This window comes from Bos indicus, chromosome 20 (genome assembly GCF_029378745.1).
Source record: "Bos indicus isolate NIAB-ARS_2022 breed Sahiwal x Tharparkar chromosome 20, NIAB-ARS_B.indTharparkar_mat_pri_1.0, whole genome shotgun sequence".
Taxonomy (NCBI): domain Eukaryota; kingdom Metazoa; phylum Chordata; class Mammalia; order Artiodactyla; family Bovidae; genus Bos; species Bos indicus.
In genome coordinates, this window is record NC_091779.1 from 1,516,509 (window position 1) to 1,534,614 (window position 18,106).

The following is an 18,106-nucleotide window of genomic DNA, read 5'->3' on the forward strand; positions in this document are numbered from 1 at the left end:
TTCTCCATCCATACAGCACTGATGATAAAACACCTAGGTTAATGGAGAAACATTGTGGCCTTTAGATTGATGGACTTTGGGGTCAGAGTGACCAGACAGTGTCTCTAAGGACTAAGGTCATGTCCTGGGGGAAGACCTTTATCTTCCGTGTGTTTTGGTTTCCTCATATGTTGAATTGGGCTACAGTAATAGTACTGGGCTTTCCTCATGGCTCAGTGGTAAAGAATCCGCCTGCCAACATAGGAGATGTGGGTTTGATCCCTGGTGGAGGAGGAAATGGCAACCCACTTCAGTATTCTTGCCTGGAGAATCCCATGAGCAGAGGAGCCTGGTGGGCTACAGTCAGTGGGGTCACAAACGGTTGGACAGGACTGAGCATCTAAACAACAAATAGTATTAATGATAGAACTTTGGAGAGTTGTTAAGACTCAAAGAAGACAGTGATGTGTGAGACACTTCTCACAGTGTTTGAGACATCAGTGTGTTCACAGCTTCTACGTTCCTCCTTCTGAGCACACAATTCAGTATACTTCTCTGTCCCCTTGCAGTTAGGTATGGCCATGGCCCTTGCTTTGGCCAGTGAAACGGGAGTGGAAGTGATAGGCCTCTCTTCTGGGTGAAAGTTTTAAGAGCCAGTAAGTGTCTTGACGCATTCCCTCCCCCTGCTCTGGGGATAGTAGATAGACCTATTGTGAAAGATAGGTCATCCTTCAGCCAGGGGCCCAGAGTAAGTACGTGCATGGAGTCCCTGCCTATCTGCACTGGATCTGTAGCCTGAGCTGGAGTCAACTCTGTTGTGTTAGAAGCTCTGGGATCTTGTGGTTGTTTGATGCCTGGGTGATTTACATACGTTAAGTGAAGTAAAGTGAAAGTTGCTCAGTCATGTATCTGACTCTTTGTGATCCCATGGACTATAGTCCATGGAATTCTCTTGGCTAGAATACTGGAGTGGGTAACTTTTCCCTTCTCCAGGGGATCTTCCCAGCCCACGGATCAGACCAGGTCTCCCGCATTACAGGCAGATTCTTTACCAACTGAGCCATCAGGGAAGCCCAAGAATACTGGAGTGGGTAGCCTATCCCTTCTCCAGTGGGTCTTCCTGACCCAGGAATCGAACTGGGGCCTCCTGCATTGCAGGCAGACTCTTTACCAACTGAGCTATCAGGCAGCATTAGGTGCTCAGTAAATGGTAGTTGTTTGGGCTTCCTGGGTGACTTAGTGGTAAAGAATTTGCCTTCCAGTGCAGGAGATGTGGGTTTGATCCCTGGGTCGGGAAGATCCTCTGGGGAAGGGCATGACAACCCACTCTAGTATTCTTGCCTGGAGAATCCCATGGACAGAGCAGCCTATTGGGCTACAGTCTGTGGGGCTGCAGAAGAGTCAGACTCTACTGAGCAGCTGAGCACACAAGCAGATGGCAATTGTTAGGGTTTCCCTTCTTCCTGTGCCTTCTCCCTCAGAGACACTGAGCAGTGACCAGACGGATGAAGTCGTTTGTAGCAAATGCTATTTTTGGATCCATCCACTGGCATATAGGAACTCCTGTCTGTATAGCTGACATCGCACCTCTATCCTTCTTTTCTCATCAATTTGAAGTGGAAGAATCAGGACTGAACACCAGAGTCCTGTCACCCAGTTTCTTTTCCAAAGCTCACTTTTCTTATGTGTGAAATGGATGTGATAGCTTGGCTTTCCACATTTTCCAGGACTAATTGTATAATGCAGTTATGTCATGTATACTAAGTGATAAACATAGCCCCCTCCCTGAATTCTCTATTACTAGGTTTTCTTTTCTATTTTTTGTTCATCAGACACAATATGTAACTATTCACTTCCTGCCCTACAGGATCTTGGAAACAAAGACCTCAACAGGGATAAAATTTACTTAATTTGTCAAATAGTCCGAGTTGGGAAGATGGATCTTAAGGACACAAACACAAAGAAGTGCACTCAGGGACTGAGGCGGCCCTTCGGGGTGGCAGGTAAGGGCACGCACACAGCACCTCCCGTTCCTGGAGTGCACGTCCTAGGTGATTGCGCTCCAAAGACTTGTTCTTTCGCTCTCCTCCTTGCCCTCCCTTGCTCAAAAACCTTTGCCAGGCAGCCCCTAATACTTAAATTTCTTGAGATTCAATCAAAGTAATTGATGACTAAGTCCAGATTTATGACAAAGATGGTGAATAATGAAATCCCTGCATCTGGAGCAGAGTGCTGGGACCACGGAGCTATCTGAGCCGTTGGTACCTTCGCTCCCAAGCATGGTGGAAAAGAAAGAACAATACAGGCGGGATCTAATTATGAGGAACAAATCATCCTTCAAAAAAAATACCCAGGACAGGAGGTGCAGTTAAACAGAATGAGTCACCCACCACACCGCTCAATTCCGGGTTGGACCCTTGGCACAACCGAGCGAGGCTGCTTGAGATAAACATCACCTCTGCATTTCTCCCCAAGCCTCTGCTCTCCTGGGAGTTGCCAAGACTTCATTATTCTCTTCCCACTTTTATGGCTCTTGTTATATTTGACTATCACTTGCTGTATTATTTACCTAATATATTTTCTTTTAATTAACTCACTGTATTTAAGCTAAAGTACATTTTTTTTTCTTAAAAGACAATTTAGACACCCATGGAAATAGCAATTCTTATGCCAGTTTTACTTCTTTGGGTTAAAATATAACACTTTAGTTGTGTACCATTTATAATCCCTGTATGCCATATCTAAACCCAATGTCTCAGGTTTCTCCTGAGGACACCCAGATCTTCTGTCATGACAAATCAGCTGGTTCTCCAAGTCCCCTGGCACTTCTTGCCAAGTGGCAGAATGGGAGAAATGAGCTTATCCTGAGCTAACTGGTGTTTAAACTGGTATTTTTGCCAGCTAGCTAGATGGGTGATCTTGGACAAGCATTTTTCCCCAGGGCCTTAGTTTTCTTGTCTGCAAATGAGGGACTTAGGCCTGGTGGATCCACGACCTGCTCTACATGCTCTGTTTCTGTATGAAGGGCACTCCTGACCTTACCACATACCTGGTAAAGTGGCGAGGGCCTTACTGCAAAGTGTGTCTTTGTCTCCAGCTATAACTGGCTCTCTCTTCTGGTTTCTAGTGACAGCAATCTGGTGTAAATGAAAGATTTAGGGATAGGTTGCTTCAGGCAGTACTGGATCCAGGAACTCAAATGAATTTTCATCTCTGTATCTCTCAGCTCCTGTGTCCTTTTGCTGACTTATTCTGAAGATGACTGTCCAATTAGTTGGCTAGCTCTTCCAAGTTTGCATCCTACCTGCTTAGCAGCCCAGGGGAAAGAGAGCACTTCTTTTCCATTCATTTCAGGAGAAGCCCCAGGAGCTAAAATATATGCCATTTGCTCATCCCCAAAGTACTTATTCTGGGCAGGGGGATTTGGTTCCCTGATCCCCAGGCCAAAACTCTGGAGCCAGAGGGAGATTGTTCTACCCAAATATAGCTCACTGAGAATAGGTGAGGGGAGTGTCTGTTTATCAGAAAGAATGGATGCTAACCAGGTTCAAATAACAGTTTCCCCTCTTTCTCGCAGCTCCCTAAACTCCTCTTTTGAGCTAGATACAGTCACTAGTTGATCATTACCTGGGCAGTTTTAATGGTTCCCTGATGGGGGCCTGGAGTGTTTGAGGAATTTCTTGTTGCTAGGATTTTGGCCCTATTTGGCTAGCAAGTTTCAATGCTCCTCCCCCTGCCCCCATTTCTATAATCCCTGCTCTGGGGCAAGAGTTCTTTACCTTAGTTTTATGGAGCTTCAGTGGCTGATTTAAGGACAAGTTTCAGAAGATCCAGGATCCCTCTGGAAGTGTAGGGTTCAAGGATCCCCAGATATGTGTCTGTGAATATGAGCACGTTTATAAAAGAGGGTGATTAGCTCTTCAGACCCTACAGGGAGTCACTGTGCTTGGGTTTTGTCAGTATGCTGCTGCTAAGTCGCTTCAGTCGTGTCCGACTCTGTGCGACCCCATAGATGGCAGCCCACCAGGCTCCCGCGTCCCTGGGATTCTCCAGTATAGTAGACCTCTAATAGGAATATGTCAGAAGCAAACCTAATTGCTTAGTTCCATGGGCATGGCTCTGACTCTTTCCCCTCAGCCTCTGCTAAGCCCCTGGCTCTCAAACGTTTCTCTGGCTGCCCTCCTCCCAGCCCGGCTTACCCAGAGGTGTTTGCCAGGTGGCCGATGCTAGCTTTCCTGCCTTTTTAAGCTTCCTGCCTTACGATCTCATCCCATTGTCATCCCTTCCTGGGAGCGGGAGGGCTTAAGCCATAAAGCCATTTCTCTTCTTTTTCTAGTTATGGATATAACAGACATCATCAAGGGGAAAGCAGAAAGTGATGAGGAAAAGCAGCACTTCATTCCTTTTCACCCGTGAGTGATTTCCCATTACTTTCTATTCTCTGAAACCACATTTTTCCTGATTGAAGGCCACTCAGAAGCAGAATGAACTGGTTCCTTGAGTTGATAACAGCCAGTTAGGACCTTCCAAGAGGAAAGGGTAAGAATGATGGTCTCAGTGCCTAGGCATTCAAAACCATCCAGCTTTTGACCTGCTTGTTCATGAGATGTTATTTATTTAACAAGCTTTGATTAAAAGCTGGCAGAGAGCTGGGCATTGTGCTAGGCATGGAGCATGAGGTGGTAAACAGGATCAACATGGCTGTTTTCATGAAGCTTATATTTAGGTGGGGAATTAAATGGGTAGGTAACAACAGATCAGTGCATCAGATACAAATATGACCGGGACCATGAAGCTACAAAGCAGCAGCATACCAGGAGCATATAACAGGGAGTCAGGACCTAGTTCTCATGGGCACGCATATCCATGACTTTAAAGGAGGGCAGTGAGGAAGGTAGACATCCTTTCCTTGATCTAAGAAAGCTTGAGACAGTAAGACCCCAAGCTTGAGAACATTGTCCTCATTTGTTTAAGGAGGATTTTTTTTTTTTTTTTTTAACAGATAATGAGGTCAGTGACTTGGATTTAGCATGTGATTAGGACTTAGCATGAACAGCCAGAGCTGTGCCACCTTGCTGAGCAGATACTCACTTTGAGGGCTTGGGGATCCTTTCTTTTTAAGAATCTTCCTAGGAATACAAATGGCCTCTACTTGTAGCCTAGGTATTCTCCAAGTTTTAGAGCCATATTGCTTTGTGAAAGAGAGAGATGTGCTTCTTGATGGCAGGTACACTCTGAGCTGACATGGGCAGGCTCCCTTTTCACCTAAGGTGTGTAGAGGGGCTGGGCAACTTTCTGGAGCCCCTGAAACCACAGGGGAGGGAATCTATAAGGGTACCATGCAAACATTTTGTGCTCTCTTTTCCTGTCTAGGGTAACAGCTGAGAATGACTTCCTTCACAGCCTGCTGGGCAAAGTCACAGCCTCCAAGGGGGACAGCGGAGGGCAAGGTACAGAGCCTGCTGGCCAAGCAGGCTGGACCAGACTTCAGCTTGGGCTCCCTTGGTTCTACAGCAACCAGCTCAAACCCCTAGACTCTGGGAGACATAACCTTCCTTCCAGACAGGCCATTATGAAGAGTGGGGTCTCGTGATCTACAGAGATGGAAATCTCTGCCTGAGAAATAGAAGGGAGACATGTCCTTGTGCTGAAGGGAGAGAGGAGTCGCTGTGTCCTGACTCTTTCCTGTGTGTCAGGCCCTGTGAGATGTTTCCTTGTTTGCTTCCCTCCTTCCCACAGTCCTATAAGATAGATGGGATCAAGCCCACTTTACACAGGGTGGGTTTAGAGGGGTGTGATGAAGTGACAGAAGCTGACCCTGCTGGAAGTAACCGGTGGGATTCAAATCAGCGGTGTCTCACTCCAGAGCTCTTTGCATCCCAACTCCCGGCCTCCCCCAGGGCTGGGTCACTGCATCTGTGGCTACGTGTCTCTGCTTCCACGATCTCCTCCGGAGAGAGAACAAGGGGAGAGACCATGGGAGGGAGAGGCTGAGAGAGCACCTTGAAGTTGGCTCTTCATCTTGAGTGCTCCCTTCCAGGCCTCTGGGTGACCATGAAGATGCTCGTGGGTGACATTATTCAGATCCGCAAGGACTACCCACACCTCGTGGACAGGACCACCGTGGTAGCCAGGAAGCTGGGATTCCCGGAGATCATCATGCCAGGTTCTCCTTCCCCTGGGAGGGGTTGAGGGTGGCCTAGCTGCTGTGATCCATTCTCTTTTTCAACAGCCAGCTCCTTTCTTTTCTACTGCTTTCCTCTATTTCTTTCCCTGAAGGTAACTGCTGAAAACAACTGTATATCCAAAATGCATTTATATAATAAACATAAACACGTGAGTATATACACATGCACTTCCCCTCACAAATGGAATCACACTCTATACACTTTCTGTCCCATTACTTGATATACTCTGCACAGTGTTCTGTGACTGACTTACCACTTAATAATTTACCATGGACATCCACTTTACTTCAGGCGGAATAATTTCACTCTCTCTAGGGGTAAGTATGGTCATTCTCTTAAACTGTTAAGCTATTTTTTCTTACAGAAATAGTCCACACTTATTGTAAAGTGTCCAATAACATGAAAAAGGACTACAGCGAAACAGTAAAAGCTCTCTTAAATCTTTGTCTCCAAAAGTAACCACAACTATATGTAGTTTCCAAATATGTATGTAACAAAAAAAAAAAAAGTAAATGAGATTCTATAATAATACTCTTTTGAAACTTGCCTGTTTGCCTTAAACTTGAGTCTGGTACTGGTATCCATGAGCACTCTCACTGACTGAGCCCTTCTTTCCTCAGCTGAACTGTGGTCCCCTGGAGTCATAGTTTACTAACGCCTGCCTTTACTAAGACGCCAGTTCCTGTGCATTCCCTGCAGGGCTTTCAGCTATCACCACCCCCTCAGCTCCTGAAGACCCTCCCTGCCCGGCCCCTGGCCCTGTCTGTGTTACTTGGACACATGTGGAGAGTCACTCTGTCTCCTCTGCACAGTAAAAGACCCATGGAGAGAACTGTCGGTGGTTGTTATTTACGCACCAAGATCAATCCAACTGAAGCTTTACTTTGCCTTCCCAGAAGGTGTCACTAGAGGATGAAAATTAAGCGATTTTTAATGGAGAGAAAAACATGCCCAACTGTGACCACCTCCCCTTTCGTAACTAATTTTCTACTGTTCCTCCATCCTCTTGTCACCTTCTGCTCCGGGCGCCCTGATGAAGTAAAAATGCTTTTCCAAGTAGTTCTGATTTTAGTATCATTAACAGATGTCAAGGAGGGGCACTTCCCCCAATCCCCCACTCCCCGCGCCCTCTGGTTGATGTCTCTCTCGCTGCACAGACTCCAACTCTTGTCTCTCTCCCTCTGCCTCAGGGGACGTCAGGAACGACATCTACATCACTCTCTTACAAGGCGACTTTGACAAGTACAACAAGACCACACAGAGGAACGTGGAAGTGATCATGTGTGTGTGTGCGGAGGACGGCAAAACGCTGCCTGTAAGGGACCCTGCTGTTGCTCTGGGTGACAGGGCCCTCCTTGGGCGCCTCTGCTCGTAAAGACTTGCTTTTTCCGTTCTTGATCCTGCTCTCTGAGTGCCAGGTGCCTTCGGGGGTGGTGCAGAGTAATGTGGCACACACCTTTAGAGTTTGGCTGGCCTGGTAGCCCATAATAAGCCCTGGTGTGTTGTTATTTCTTTACAGCAAAGCAGTTGGCTTTTCAGTGTCTGTCCCTTTCCTTTCATGACCTCTTATTCCTTTCTTGCTCAGCCTTAGTTTTTATGTTGGCTTTTTGCAGTCAAAATGCTGTTCTCATTGCAACCTGAGCTAGTTTATTCAGGCGAAATACCAGGAGAAAGGAACAGTACAGAGCCTTGGGCTGGTGTGAAGACACAGAATGTCCTCAAAACAGACATTGCCGACACTTAATCTGACTCCCCGGTGCTCAGCCAGACATTCTGGTGGAAAGCCTTACCCGTAAATTGGTCTCCAGAGGGCGGGCAGAGTGTATTCAGGAATGCAAAGCATATTGCTATAAATATTTATACAGCATATGTCCTGTACAATATTTGTCATGTGTGTTTACATTTATTTACTTATATTTCCTGTAAGGTTGTCAGCAGCTATGTCCAGTGTGTGGGACGGTTTTGCTTTTCAATTTCTCCTTTTAGAGTACTTAGCTGAAAATAAAATCAGCTCTCAGTAGAAGTTTCAGCATGGGCAAATATTCCTCTTAGGCCACACACAGTAGGTGATCAGATCGCACAGGAGATGGTGGTGTGAGTACAGATAGGTGTTCTGCTTCAGCTTGGGGGCCTAGAGCTCAGGCAGATTTTTCTACCCTCCACCTACAAATAGCTGGCATTCATAGAGGCATTGCTATATGCCAGAGACTGTGATAAGTATCCCCTGGAGAAGGAAATGGCAACCCACTCCAGTATTCTTGCCTAGGAAATCCCATGGACAGAGCAGCCTGGTGGTCTAAAGTCCATGGGGTCGCAATGAATCTCATACAACTTAGCCAGTAAACAGCAACAACAACAATGGCGTGTGATAAGCATGATGCATTACTATTACTTCCCCCATTTTTACAGAGGGGGAAACTAAACCTTTGTCAAGTGAAATAACTTTCGCAAGGTCATAGAGTTAGTATGTGGCAGAGATGGGGTTTGATTTAAGACTCTAGGCCCTCTTATTAAACGGGTTTCCCCGGTGGCTCAGTGATAAAGAATTCTCCTGCCAATTCAGGAGGCGCAGGTTCAGTCCCTGGGTTGGAAAGGTGCCCTGGAGGAGAAAATGGCAACCCACTCTAGTAAGCTTGCCTGGAGAATCCCAGAGGAGTCTGGTGGGCTACAGTCCACAGGGTCACAAAGAGTCAGACATGACTGAGTGACTAAACAGCAAACAACAGCAAGTAATGCCTAGAGATTAAAAAGAAAAATCCCCAATTTATTTATCAGTTTAAAAATTAGGCTAATAACCACTTCTATCAAATTCTAGGAAGATTGATAATTATTTTTTAAATCTAAAGATATCCTCACAATTGCCTTTTTGTTGGGAAAGATTGGCTCCATTAATTAATACTTAGTTAAGCAAAATCCAAGCATTTAAGTCATCCTCTTTTTGTTGGATTGTGAAACTTTTCTGAAAAATAAAATTAGTAAGAAACACTTTGCTCAAAGAAACACAAAGGAAGAGCAGAGGCTTTTTATCTGAAAGGGAATTTGCATTTCACAAATGTATAGACCATGCTTTGAAGTAATTTTTATCCAACTACCTGTTGGAGAACTCTAACCTCAGCTTCATTTTTTAAAACTGATCCACTTGCCTTCAATGTTGCTGGAAGACAAATTAGAAGGAACAGTAATGGAAAAGCAGGCCCCTTATCTTGTTTCTAAAGCATTCTTATCAATACTTCCACCTATGCTATCCTTTCGAGTCATATCCAACCAGGCTGAATAGATGCACTTATCAAAGATGAATATATAAGCAGATATTCTGGAGACTGAAATGGAGAGGTGACTGCAGGCACAGTGATAATTCATAGTTTCATCTATGAGGTAAGTTACGGGGGAGTTCAGTTGACTGACTATTGAAAATTGCTAAGGAAGCCTGTGGGAGGCCTTTCTTTCTTTACCTGCCAAAATAAAATACAATATTACTGCCTAATTAAGTGTCAGACAGCACACTCAAACATTCCTGTTTGGTGCTGGTGGGTTCCTGTGGGAGCAGCCCCCTTTAGGGCCATCAGTTTTTCTTCCTGCTCCTCGGAGGAGCAGGGTCAGTGGATAGAGTATGTTAGGTGTGTCCTTGACTCACTTTGAGGTCTCAACGACCATGCTCAGGAGGGCCCGTGGCAGAGAAGTTAACAGGGTGGGCTCTGGGATCAGCCTGCCAGTATTCATATCCCAGTGTTCCCTCCAATTCGCTCTGTGATCTTAGGCAAGTTTATGTATCTGTGAAAGAGGAAAAAAGGCTTCCCTGGTGGCTCAGTCAGTAAAGAATCTGCCTGCAATGCAGGAGACCACCTGTAGCACAGGAGACCCACATTCGATCCCTAGGTTGGCAAGATCCCCTGGAGAAAGAAATGCCAAGGAAATAGCCAGTATTCTTGCCTGGAGAATCCCATGGACCAGAGGAGCCTGGCGGACTACAGTCCATGAGGTCACTAGAGTCAGACACAACTTAGCAACTAAACTATGACCAAAAGAGGAATAATAATCTCTTCCTCATGGGGTTGCAGTTTATACAAAACACTATCTGTAAGGAAGCTTGTTGTTGTTTAGTCACCAGTCATGTCTGGCTCCTTGCAACACCATGGACTCTAGCCCACCTCTGTCCATGGGATTCTCCAGGTGAGAATATGGAGTGGGTTGCCATTTCCTTCTCCAGGGGTTCTTCCTGATCCAGGGATGGAACTTGCATCTCCAGCTTTCCAAGCAGGTTCTTTACCCCTGAGCCACCTGGGAAGCCTGCTGCTACTGCTAAGTCACTCCAGTCGTGTCCAACTCTGTGCGACCCCATAGACGCAGCCCACCTGGCTCCTCCGTCCCTGGGAGTCTCCAGGCAAGAACACTGGAGTGGTTGCCATTCCCTTCTCCAATACATGAAAGTGGAAAGTGAAAAGTGAAAGTGAAGTCGCTCAGTCGTGTCTGACTCTTAGCGACCCCATGGCCTGTAGCCTACCAGGCTCCACGGGATTTTCCAGGCAAGAGTATTGGAGTGGGTTGTCATTTTCTGCTCCAGTCCTGGGAAGCCTGGCAGGCAGTAAATACTCAATAACAGGAAGGAGGTAGCGTTTACAGGCAGGAGACCAACTGCAGTTTGAGGCCCTGGAAAGGACTTGAGGGGGTCAGATGCACAATCCAGTGTAGATACCTGAAGCAGGCTTAAGTACAAATGCTTAGATGCTGGGCTGAGAAGCCTCTGCTCCTCTGAGACCAGCCAGTTTACTGGGGTGGAGGTAGGGCACCGGGAATCAGTGCTGTGCAGTGGTTAAGACACAACCTCAAGGGCCAGACAGTCAGGCTGAAAGCCCGGCTCAGCCTGAATCAGCGGGACGACCTTGAGCAAGTTACATAATCTCTGTATACCTAGGAGTCTGCCTGAAAATGAGACGAGCAGTGGAACCTTACTCTAGTGAATACCAGCTGAGGTAATCTACGTAATAGGTATTCATTGACGTTCTCTATCAGCAGAAAGGTAGAGCCCTTATGGCAGAAAGTGAAGAAGAACTAAAGAGCCACTTGATGAAAGTGAAAGAGGAGAGTGAAAAAGTTGGCTTAAAGCTCAATATTCAGAAAACTAAGATCATGGCATCCGGTCCCATCACTTCATGGGAAATAGATGGGGAAACAGTGGAAACAGTGGAAACAGTGGCTGACTTTATTTTTCTGGGCTCCAAAATCACTGCAGATGGTGACTGTAGCCATGAAATTAAAAGGCGCTTGGAAGAAAAATTATGACCAACCTAGACAGCATATTAAAAAGCAGAGATATTACTTTGTCAACAAAGATCTATCTAGTCAAGGCTATGGTTTTTCTAGTGGTCAGGTATGGATGTGAGAGTTGGACTATAAAGAAAGCTGAGCGCCGAAGAATTGATGCTTTTGAACTGTGGTGTTGGGACTCCTGAGAGTCCCTTGGACTGCAAGGAGATCCACCCAGTCCATCCTAAAGGAGATCAGTCCTGGGTGTTCATTGGAAGGACTGATGTTGAAGCTGAAACTCCAATACTTTGGCCACCTGATGTGAAGAGCTGACTCATTGGAAAAGACCCTGATGCTGGGAAGGATTGGGGGCAGGAGGAGAAGGGGACGACAGAGGATGAGATGGTTGTATTGCATCACCGACTCAATGGACATGGGTTTGGGTGGACTCCGGGAGTTGGTGATGGACAGGGAAGCCTGGGGTACTGTGGTTCATGGGGTTGCAAAGAGTCGGACACAACTGAATGAATGAACTGAACTGAACTGAACCGAGAGCCATCTCAGGCTTGATTACCACCTTGTGGACACTAACTGGCATCTTCCATGATAAGACTGACCTCGTCAGCCTAGAGTACTTTCAGACTCTCGAAGTGCATTCAGACCCCTGATGTCCTTTGTTCCTCAGGTGACTCCTATGAGGTAAACAGTGCTTGTGTTTAGAGTCTGATTTTTCCTCCCACTGCAGTGTGTCCACCAAAGCCAAGTTGGCATTAACTTTTCCAGGCTTCCTTCTACTGACCTGAAGCCAGTTAGGGGCTCTCATTGCTAGTTGGGAGCCATGGGGGTGGGAAAGTTATTGTCTAGGCTCACTGGAGACATCTATTCAGTGCAGTTCAGTTGCTCAATCATGTCCAACTCTTTGTGACCCCATGAGCTGCAGCATGCCAGTCTTTCCTGTTCATCACCAACTCCCAGAGCTTACTCAAACTCATGGCTAGTCAGTGGTACCATCCAATCATCTCATCCTCTGTCATCCCTTTCTCCTGCCTTCAATTTCTCCCAGCATCAGGGTCTTTTAAAATGAGTCAGTTCTTCACATCAGGTGGCCAAAGTATTGGAGTTTCAGCTTCAGCATCAGTCCCTCCAGTGAATACTCAGGATTGATTTCCTTTAGGAGTAACTTAATCTTCTTGTAGTCCAAGGGACTCTCAAGAGTCTTCTCCAACACCACGGTTCAAAAGCATCAATTCTTTGGTGCTCAGCTTTCTTTATGGAAACATACACAGATCTATATTTTCCCTGGAGACATATACAGATCTATATTTTCCCTAAAACTGGGTCCTGTTTTTGGTTGCCATGCTCTCTCTACAGACTTGGTGACATTCAGGTTTCTCTCTGAAGTGTCTATGGGGAGGGCAGTGTCATAGGACTTTCTCAGAATAATGTTGTCCTCAGCCTTAGGCAATCAAAAATTTTCATCATCAAGATAGTTTTGTGGGATTCAGTTGCCTGCTGTACAGCAGTTTTCCTTTCACCAGAGATATATGTGTGTTTTCAGTTTTTATAAGCTACATGGGATTCACTGGAGCTGCAGAAATGCTAAGCCCATAAACGTCATGAGATATAAATCTTGGGAGGTAGAAGGCGTCTAGGCCGTTACAGAGGGAACACTGGACAGGGGGTTAGAGGTGGGAGATGTGTCCTGGGGCTCCTCCTGTGGGGGTGCTGTCTTAGCCGCTCGGAGTTTCGGTTTGCTCAGTTTGGCAATGGGGATGATGACAGTAGCTGTCAGAGCTGATTGTGAGGTGCTCTGTACAAAAGGCACAGCACAGCTCTGGTCACACGGCACTCTACATGGTCGGGAGAACTTCGGAAGCACGTTTCTAGTTCAGTACCTAAGAAGTTCTGAAAGGCTCCATCCCACTGAAGAGAAAGTTGTATGTCTTCCCTCACTTGCAGTTCCCTGGTTGTCCTTGTTTTTTTTAGGGATAAGTTTTGAAAGGATGCTATATCCTTTTCAAATGGTTTCAGTCTGGCTGTAGGTAGCATCAGTCTGTATTGAAACAAAACTCATTCTTTCCCGATAGCTCAGAAGTATGGATGGAGAAGGCAATGGCACCCCACTCCAGTACTCCTGCCTGGAAAATCCCATGGATGGAGGAGCCTGGTAGGCTGCAGTCCATGGGGTCGCTAGGAGTCGGGCACAACTTGAGCGACTTCACTTTCACTTTTCACTTTCATGCATTGGAGAAGGAAATGGCAACCCACTCCGGTGTTCTTGCCTGGAGAATCCCAGGGACGGGGGAGCCTGGTGGGCTGCCGTCTATGGGGTCACACAGAGTCGGACACGACTGCAGTGACTTAGCAGCAGCAGCAGCAGCAGCAGAAGTATGGAGCAGGCTCTCAAGTAAGAGGGACAGGATTGTAACTTCCCATAGCTTAGCTTGCTTCACCAAGGGACCCAGAGTGAAGGTATGTGGCCAGCTTTGGTCATTCAGCCTGGTAGGGGATCCACTAAAGAATCTGATGGAATCTGGTGAGAAGCATGGATCCTTACACCATGAAAAGCCCAGAGACACACTTTGCAATTTGGGGGCTTGGGGTTGCAAAACCAGTTCTCATGTCACTAGATCTCTGAAGACTTGAGGTTAAAATCTCTTGTTCTGTTTTAAAAATCGACCTCAAGACTCTTCTGGGTGACCCTACCTTAGATCTTGTTTTGGGACCAAACAATTGGAATGAACACAGATAGAATTAGGGGCTGGCATACTCTGTGGCTCAGCTGGTAAAGAATCTGCCTGAAATGCGGGAGACCTGGATTGGATCCCTGGATTGGGAAGATTCCCTGGAGAAGGGAAAGACTAGCCACTCCAGTATTCTGGTCTGGAGAATTCCATGGACTACATAGTCCAAGAGTCAGACGCCACTGAGTGACTTTCACTTTCACTTTCACACTCTCTTGCAGGGCTTCCCAGGTGGCTCAGTGGTAAAGAATCTGCCTGCCCCTGCAGGAGATGCAAGAAATGTGGGTTCGATCACTAGGTGGAAAAGATCCGCTGGGAGAGGGCATGGCAACCCACTCCAGTATTGTTGCCTGGAGAATCTCATGGACAGAGGAGCCTGGCAGACTAGAGTCCATGGGGTCACAAAAAGTCAGATATGACTGAAGCGATTGAGCATGCACACGCACGTAGTCTGCTGCTGCTGCTGCTAAGTCGCTTCAGTCGTGTCTGACTCTGTGTGACCCCATAGACGGAAGCACACCAGGCTCCCCCGTCCCTGGGATTCTCCAGGCAAGAACACCGGAGTGGGTTGCCATTTCCTTCTCCAATGCAAAGAAGTGAAAAGTGAAAGTGAAGTCACTCAGTCGTGCCCGACTCTTTTCGACCCCATGGACTGCAGCCCTCTAGGCTCCTCCATCCATGGGATTTTCCAGGCAAGAGTACTGGAGTGGGGTGCCATTGCCTTCTCTGTGCACATAGTCTACTGCAAGATAATTCCTTGTTACTGTGAGGGTGATTTTTATGGCAAACAATAAATACCCTATATTGGTTGCTCTTTTCTCAGTCTCTCAGAGTATCCTTCCTGCCTTTCTGCTCAAAGCCAATGTGGAACCTTTCTTTGAGATCTTCAACTGTCATTACCTCCCAGAAATATTCTTTGAGTCTTTAGGGAGAACTGAAGCGACCTTTCTCAGTGCTCCATAGTATTACACAGTCAGCCCCCCATACCTAAACCTATGGGTTCTGCATCTGCAGATAAGGAAGGTCATCTGCACTACATTATTTTATATAAGAGACTTGAGCATCTATGGATTTTTAAAATCAGCAATGGGAAAGAGGGGGCCCTGGAACCAAGCCCCCAAGGATACCAAGGAACTGGACGCATGTATCTGTCATCACTTCATGTTGCCTAGTGATTTCCTGCACCACACTGTGAGCCCTCCTGTCAGCTTTCCTGTCTGACTCATGCCCATATCCCAGTGCTTAGCCTGTGCTGGTGTCTGGAAGATGCCCCCTCACTGTGGGCTTCCTTAGCCCCTACTGCCCATGTGTCTGTCTGAAGGTTGATCTCCCGCCCTTTGCCCAGCTTCTGCTGGGACCTCGATGTGTGAGCGTCAGAAATCCATTGGAATGAGCTGGTGCCTGGCTAATCTGAGCCTATTGTAAACTTTGTGCAATTCAGATATAGGAAATGAATAGGATTAAGAAGACCGGCAGCGTGCAGCCACTCCAAGGCTGGTTACCAGTGACAGTGGGGCGGCATGTCAGCACCTGCTGCGCTCCAGGGATTGTCAGAATGCAAGCAATAGAGTCTCTGCAGTAAAGCAGCTGTCACTCCTAGGGCCAGGCACATTCATGGCTAAATCTGTAATGTAGAAGGATATCTGGCAGAAGGCTTAAAGAAGGAAGGTTATCTCAGGCCCTACGGCCAGCCTTGGCCTTGGCCCAAAACTGCCCAAGCATAGAAAATGACAATTCTATAGTGTTTTCTCTCTTTTCATTTCTCTTGGGTCAGAACGCAATTTGTGTGGGAGCTGGGGACAAGCCTATGAACGAGTACCGGTCCGTTGTATACTATCAAGTCAAACAGCCACGGTGGATGGAAACAGTCAAGGTAATAATAATAATAATAACAACGATGATAATAATTGCAAACATGAATCTAAGAAACCTCCCTAAGGCCTGAAACAATGCCCCATCCTGTGTCTGGTGCTGTGTCAGGCACTGGAAAAAGTGGCCCAGTGCGTGAGGGCCTTAGTTCTCTTGCCCACCCTTCACTGGTCAGGACCTGGTTGCCTTGGAATTGTCAGATGGTCTCATAGACTGTGCACCAGCCATCAAGTTGTGTCCTTCTATTCATCAGTGAGGAGTGATGGAGCTTGGGAGCAAATGTGAAGCTATAAAAAGCTATTTAATGCCTGGAAGATCCCCTCTTGAGAGGGTACCTCAGATGGAAATGGCATTAACCACAAATATTTGCATTACCAGATTGTCAGGCTATAGCAGAAGGGAACAGTTTGTGTTAGAAATAGAGTATGGAATTAATTTAGTGAACAGTGAAGCTTGATCAAGCTTCTGATATCTCTGTCTTGTGATTAACAGCAGTTTTTCTCACCCTGTTCTCTGAACCCAAACTGAAGACGCGGTCCGGCTCCCCTTGTGGAGGGAGCTGTTCAAGCCTCAGTGGCTCTTGCCTCGTTGCCGGCATCCCCGTGTTCCCAGTGGGTCTCCCTGCACTCATTCTCTTCAAATGACCTACCCATCTCTGGGGTCAGAGACCTATTAGACCACGCTGCTTTCTCTCTGTGCTCTCTTGCACCCCAGTTACATCTCCTTGTGAGCCCTCATCACGTCGTGATAATTCTGTATTGCCCCGTGTGGGCTGCGGGCTCTTTGGATGCAAGCACGCTATCTAATGTCAGCCTGGCCAGTGCCTCACATAATGGTAATGATGATTCAACGTGCAATGAAAGAATTCCCAGGTGACCCTCAGTTCTTTTGCTCTGAGATGCATAAGCAAGTGATTTTTGGGGGGCTCAAATTTCATTCTCTGGAGCACTGAACACCTGAGTGGATTTCCCATAGGTTGCTAAGCCTGAAATTCACCATATAGAGATTGCTGTGGAGCTTTGGTAGGTGAGGTAGTCCAGACCCAGGCCGAAAGCACCTCCATCAAGGATACAGCAAAGACCACTCACTAGACAGTGAGACTGGGTGACCAAGGGATGACGGTCTTGGCCCAGTGTCCTTGCAGGAATAAGCATCTGAACCCATGTCTAACCAAAGATGGGAATGAGCCCTGCTGCTGCTGCTGCTAAGTTGCTTCAGTCGTGTCCGACTCTGTGCGACCCCATAGATGGCAGCCCACCAGGCTCCCCCATCCCTGGGATTCTCCAGGCAAGAACACTGGACTGGGTTGCCATTTCCTTCTCCAATGCATGAAAGTGAAAAGTGAAAATTGAAAGTGAAGTCGCTCAGTCATGTCCAACTCCTAGCGACCCCATGGACTGCAGCCTACCAGGCTCCTCTGTCCATGGGATTCTCCAGGCAAGAGTACTGGAGTGGGGTGCCATTGCCTTCTCTGGGAATGGGCCCTAGAATGTCTCAAATATGATCAGATTCAAACATTTTTATTCATTTACATAAATGACAGTCTTCCAGCAAGCCCCCTAATGAGCACTGTTAATTTGCTAAGCCCTGCTGCAATTGCCTGAGCTCCTGGAGTGTGTAAGGAAATGTGCATCCTGCAGTTTGCAGTGCATCAAATCCTGCGCTAAAGTTATGTGACTTTTATATCAATTTGGGGAAATTCATTTTCCTCACTATAATTTACGGATCCCTTTTCATTGGCTGGGAATGCAATTTGCCAAATGGATTACATTTGGTACTTTATTTTCTCTTCATTGCTAGTTCTTATGTAATTTATTTACAGCTCATCAGGCTTGATGAATGGGTGATGTATCAGCACACAGCACTCTCAGCTAAATGGTCAGGCTGCCTTTTTTGGGGGGCAGGCAGGGTGCAGTGGGGAGGGCCACTTAACTAATGGTCTCCTGAGCTCTGGTTTCTGCCTGCTGAGGTGGCCGTCCCTATTGAAGACATGCAGAGGATCCACCTGCGATTCATGTTTCGACATCGGTCATCCCTGGAATGTGAGTACTAAATGGCATCTCTGCGGCCCTAAAAGGAGTG

At 46.8% G+C, this 18,106-nt stretch overlaps 1 protein-coding gene across 1 annotated transcript in view; it reads left to right on the top strand.

The window, feature by feature from the left end:
- The window catches only part of DOCK2 (dedicator of cytokinesis 2), a 458,208-nt gene that overhangs the window by 57,542 nt on the left and 382,560 nt on the right, over nt 1-18,106 (top strand). Inside the window, exons 10-16 of the mRNA XM_070774484.1 lie at nt 1,847-1,982; nt 4,316-4,391; nt 5,353-5,429; nt 6,020-6,145; nt 7,358-7,482; nt 15,930-16,028; nt 17,994-18,066. Coding sequence (XP_070630585.1) covers nt 1,847-1,982; nt 4,316-4,391; nt 5,353-5,429; nt 6,020-6,145; nt 7,358-7,482; nt 15,930-16,028; nt 17,994-18,066 — 712 coding nt within the window. The remainder of the gene's footprint in view (nt 1-1,846; nt 1,983-4,315; nt 4,392-5,352; nt 5,430-6,019; nt 6,146-7,357; nt 7,483-15,929; nt 16,029-17,993; nt 18,067-18,106) is intronic.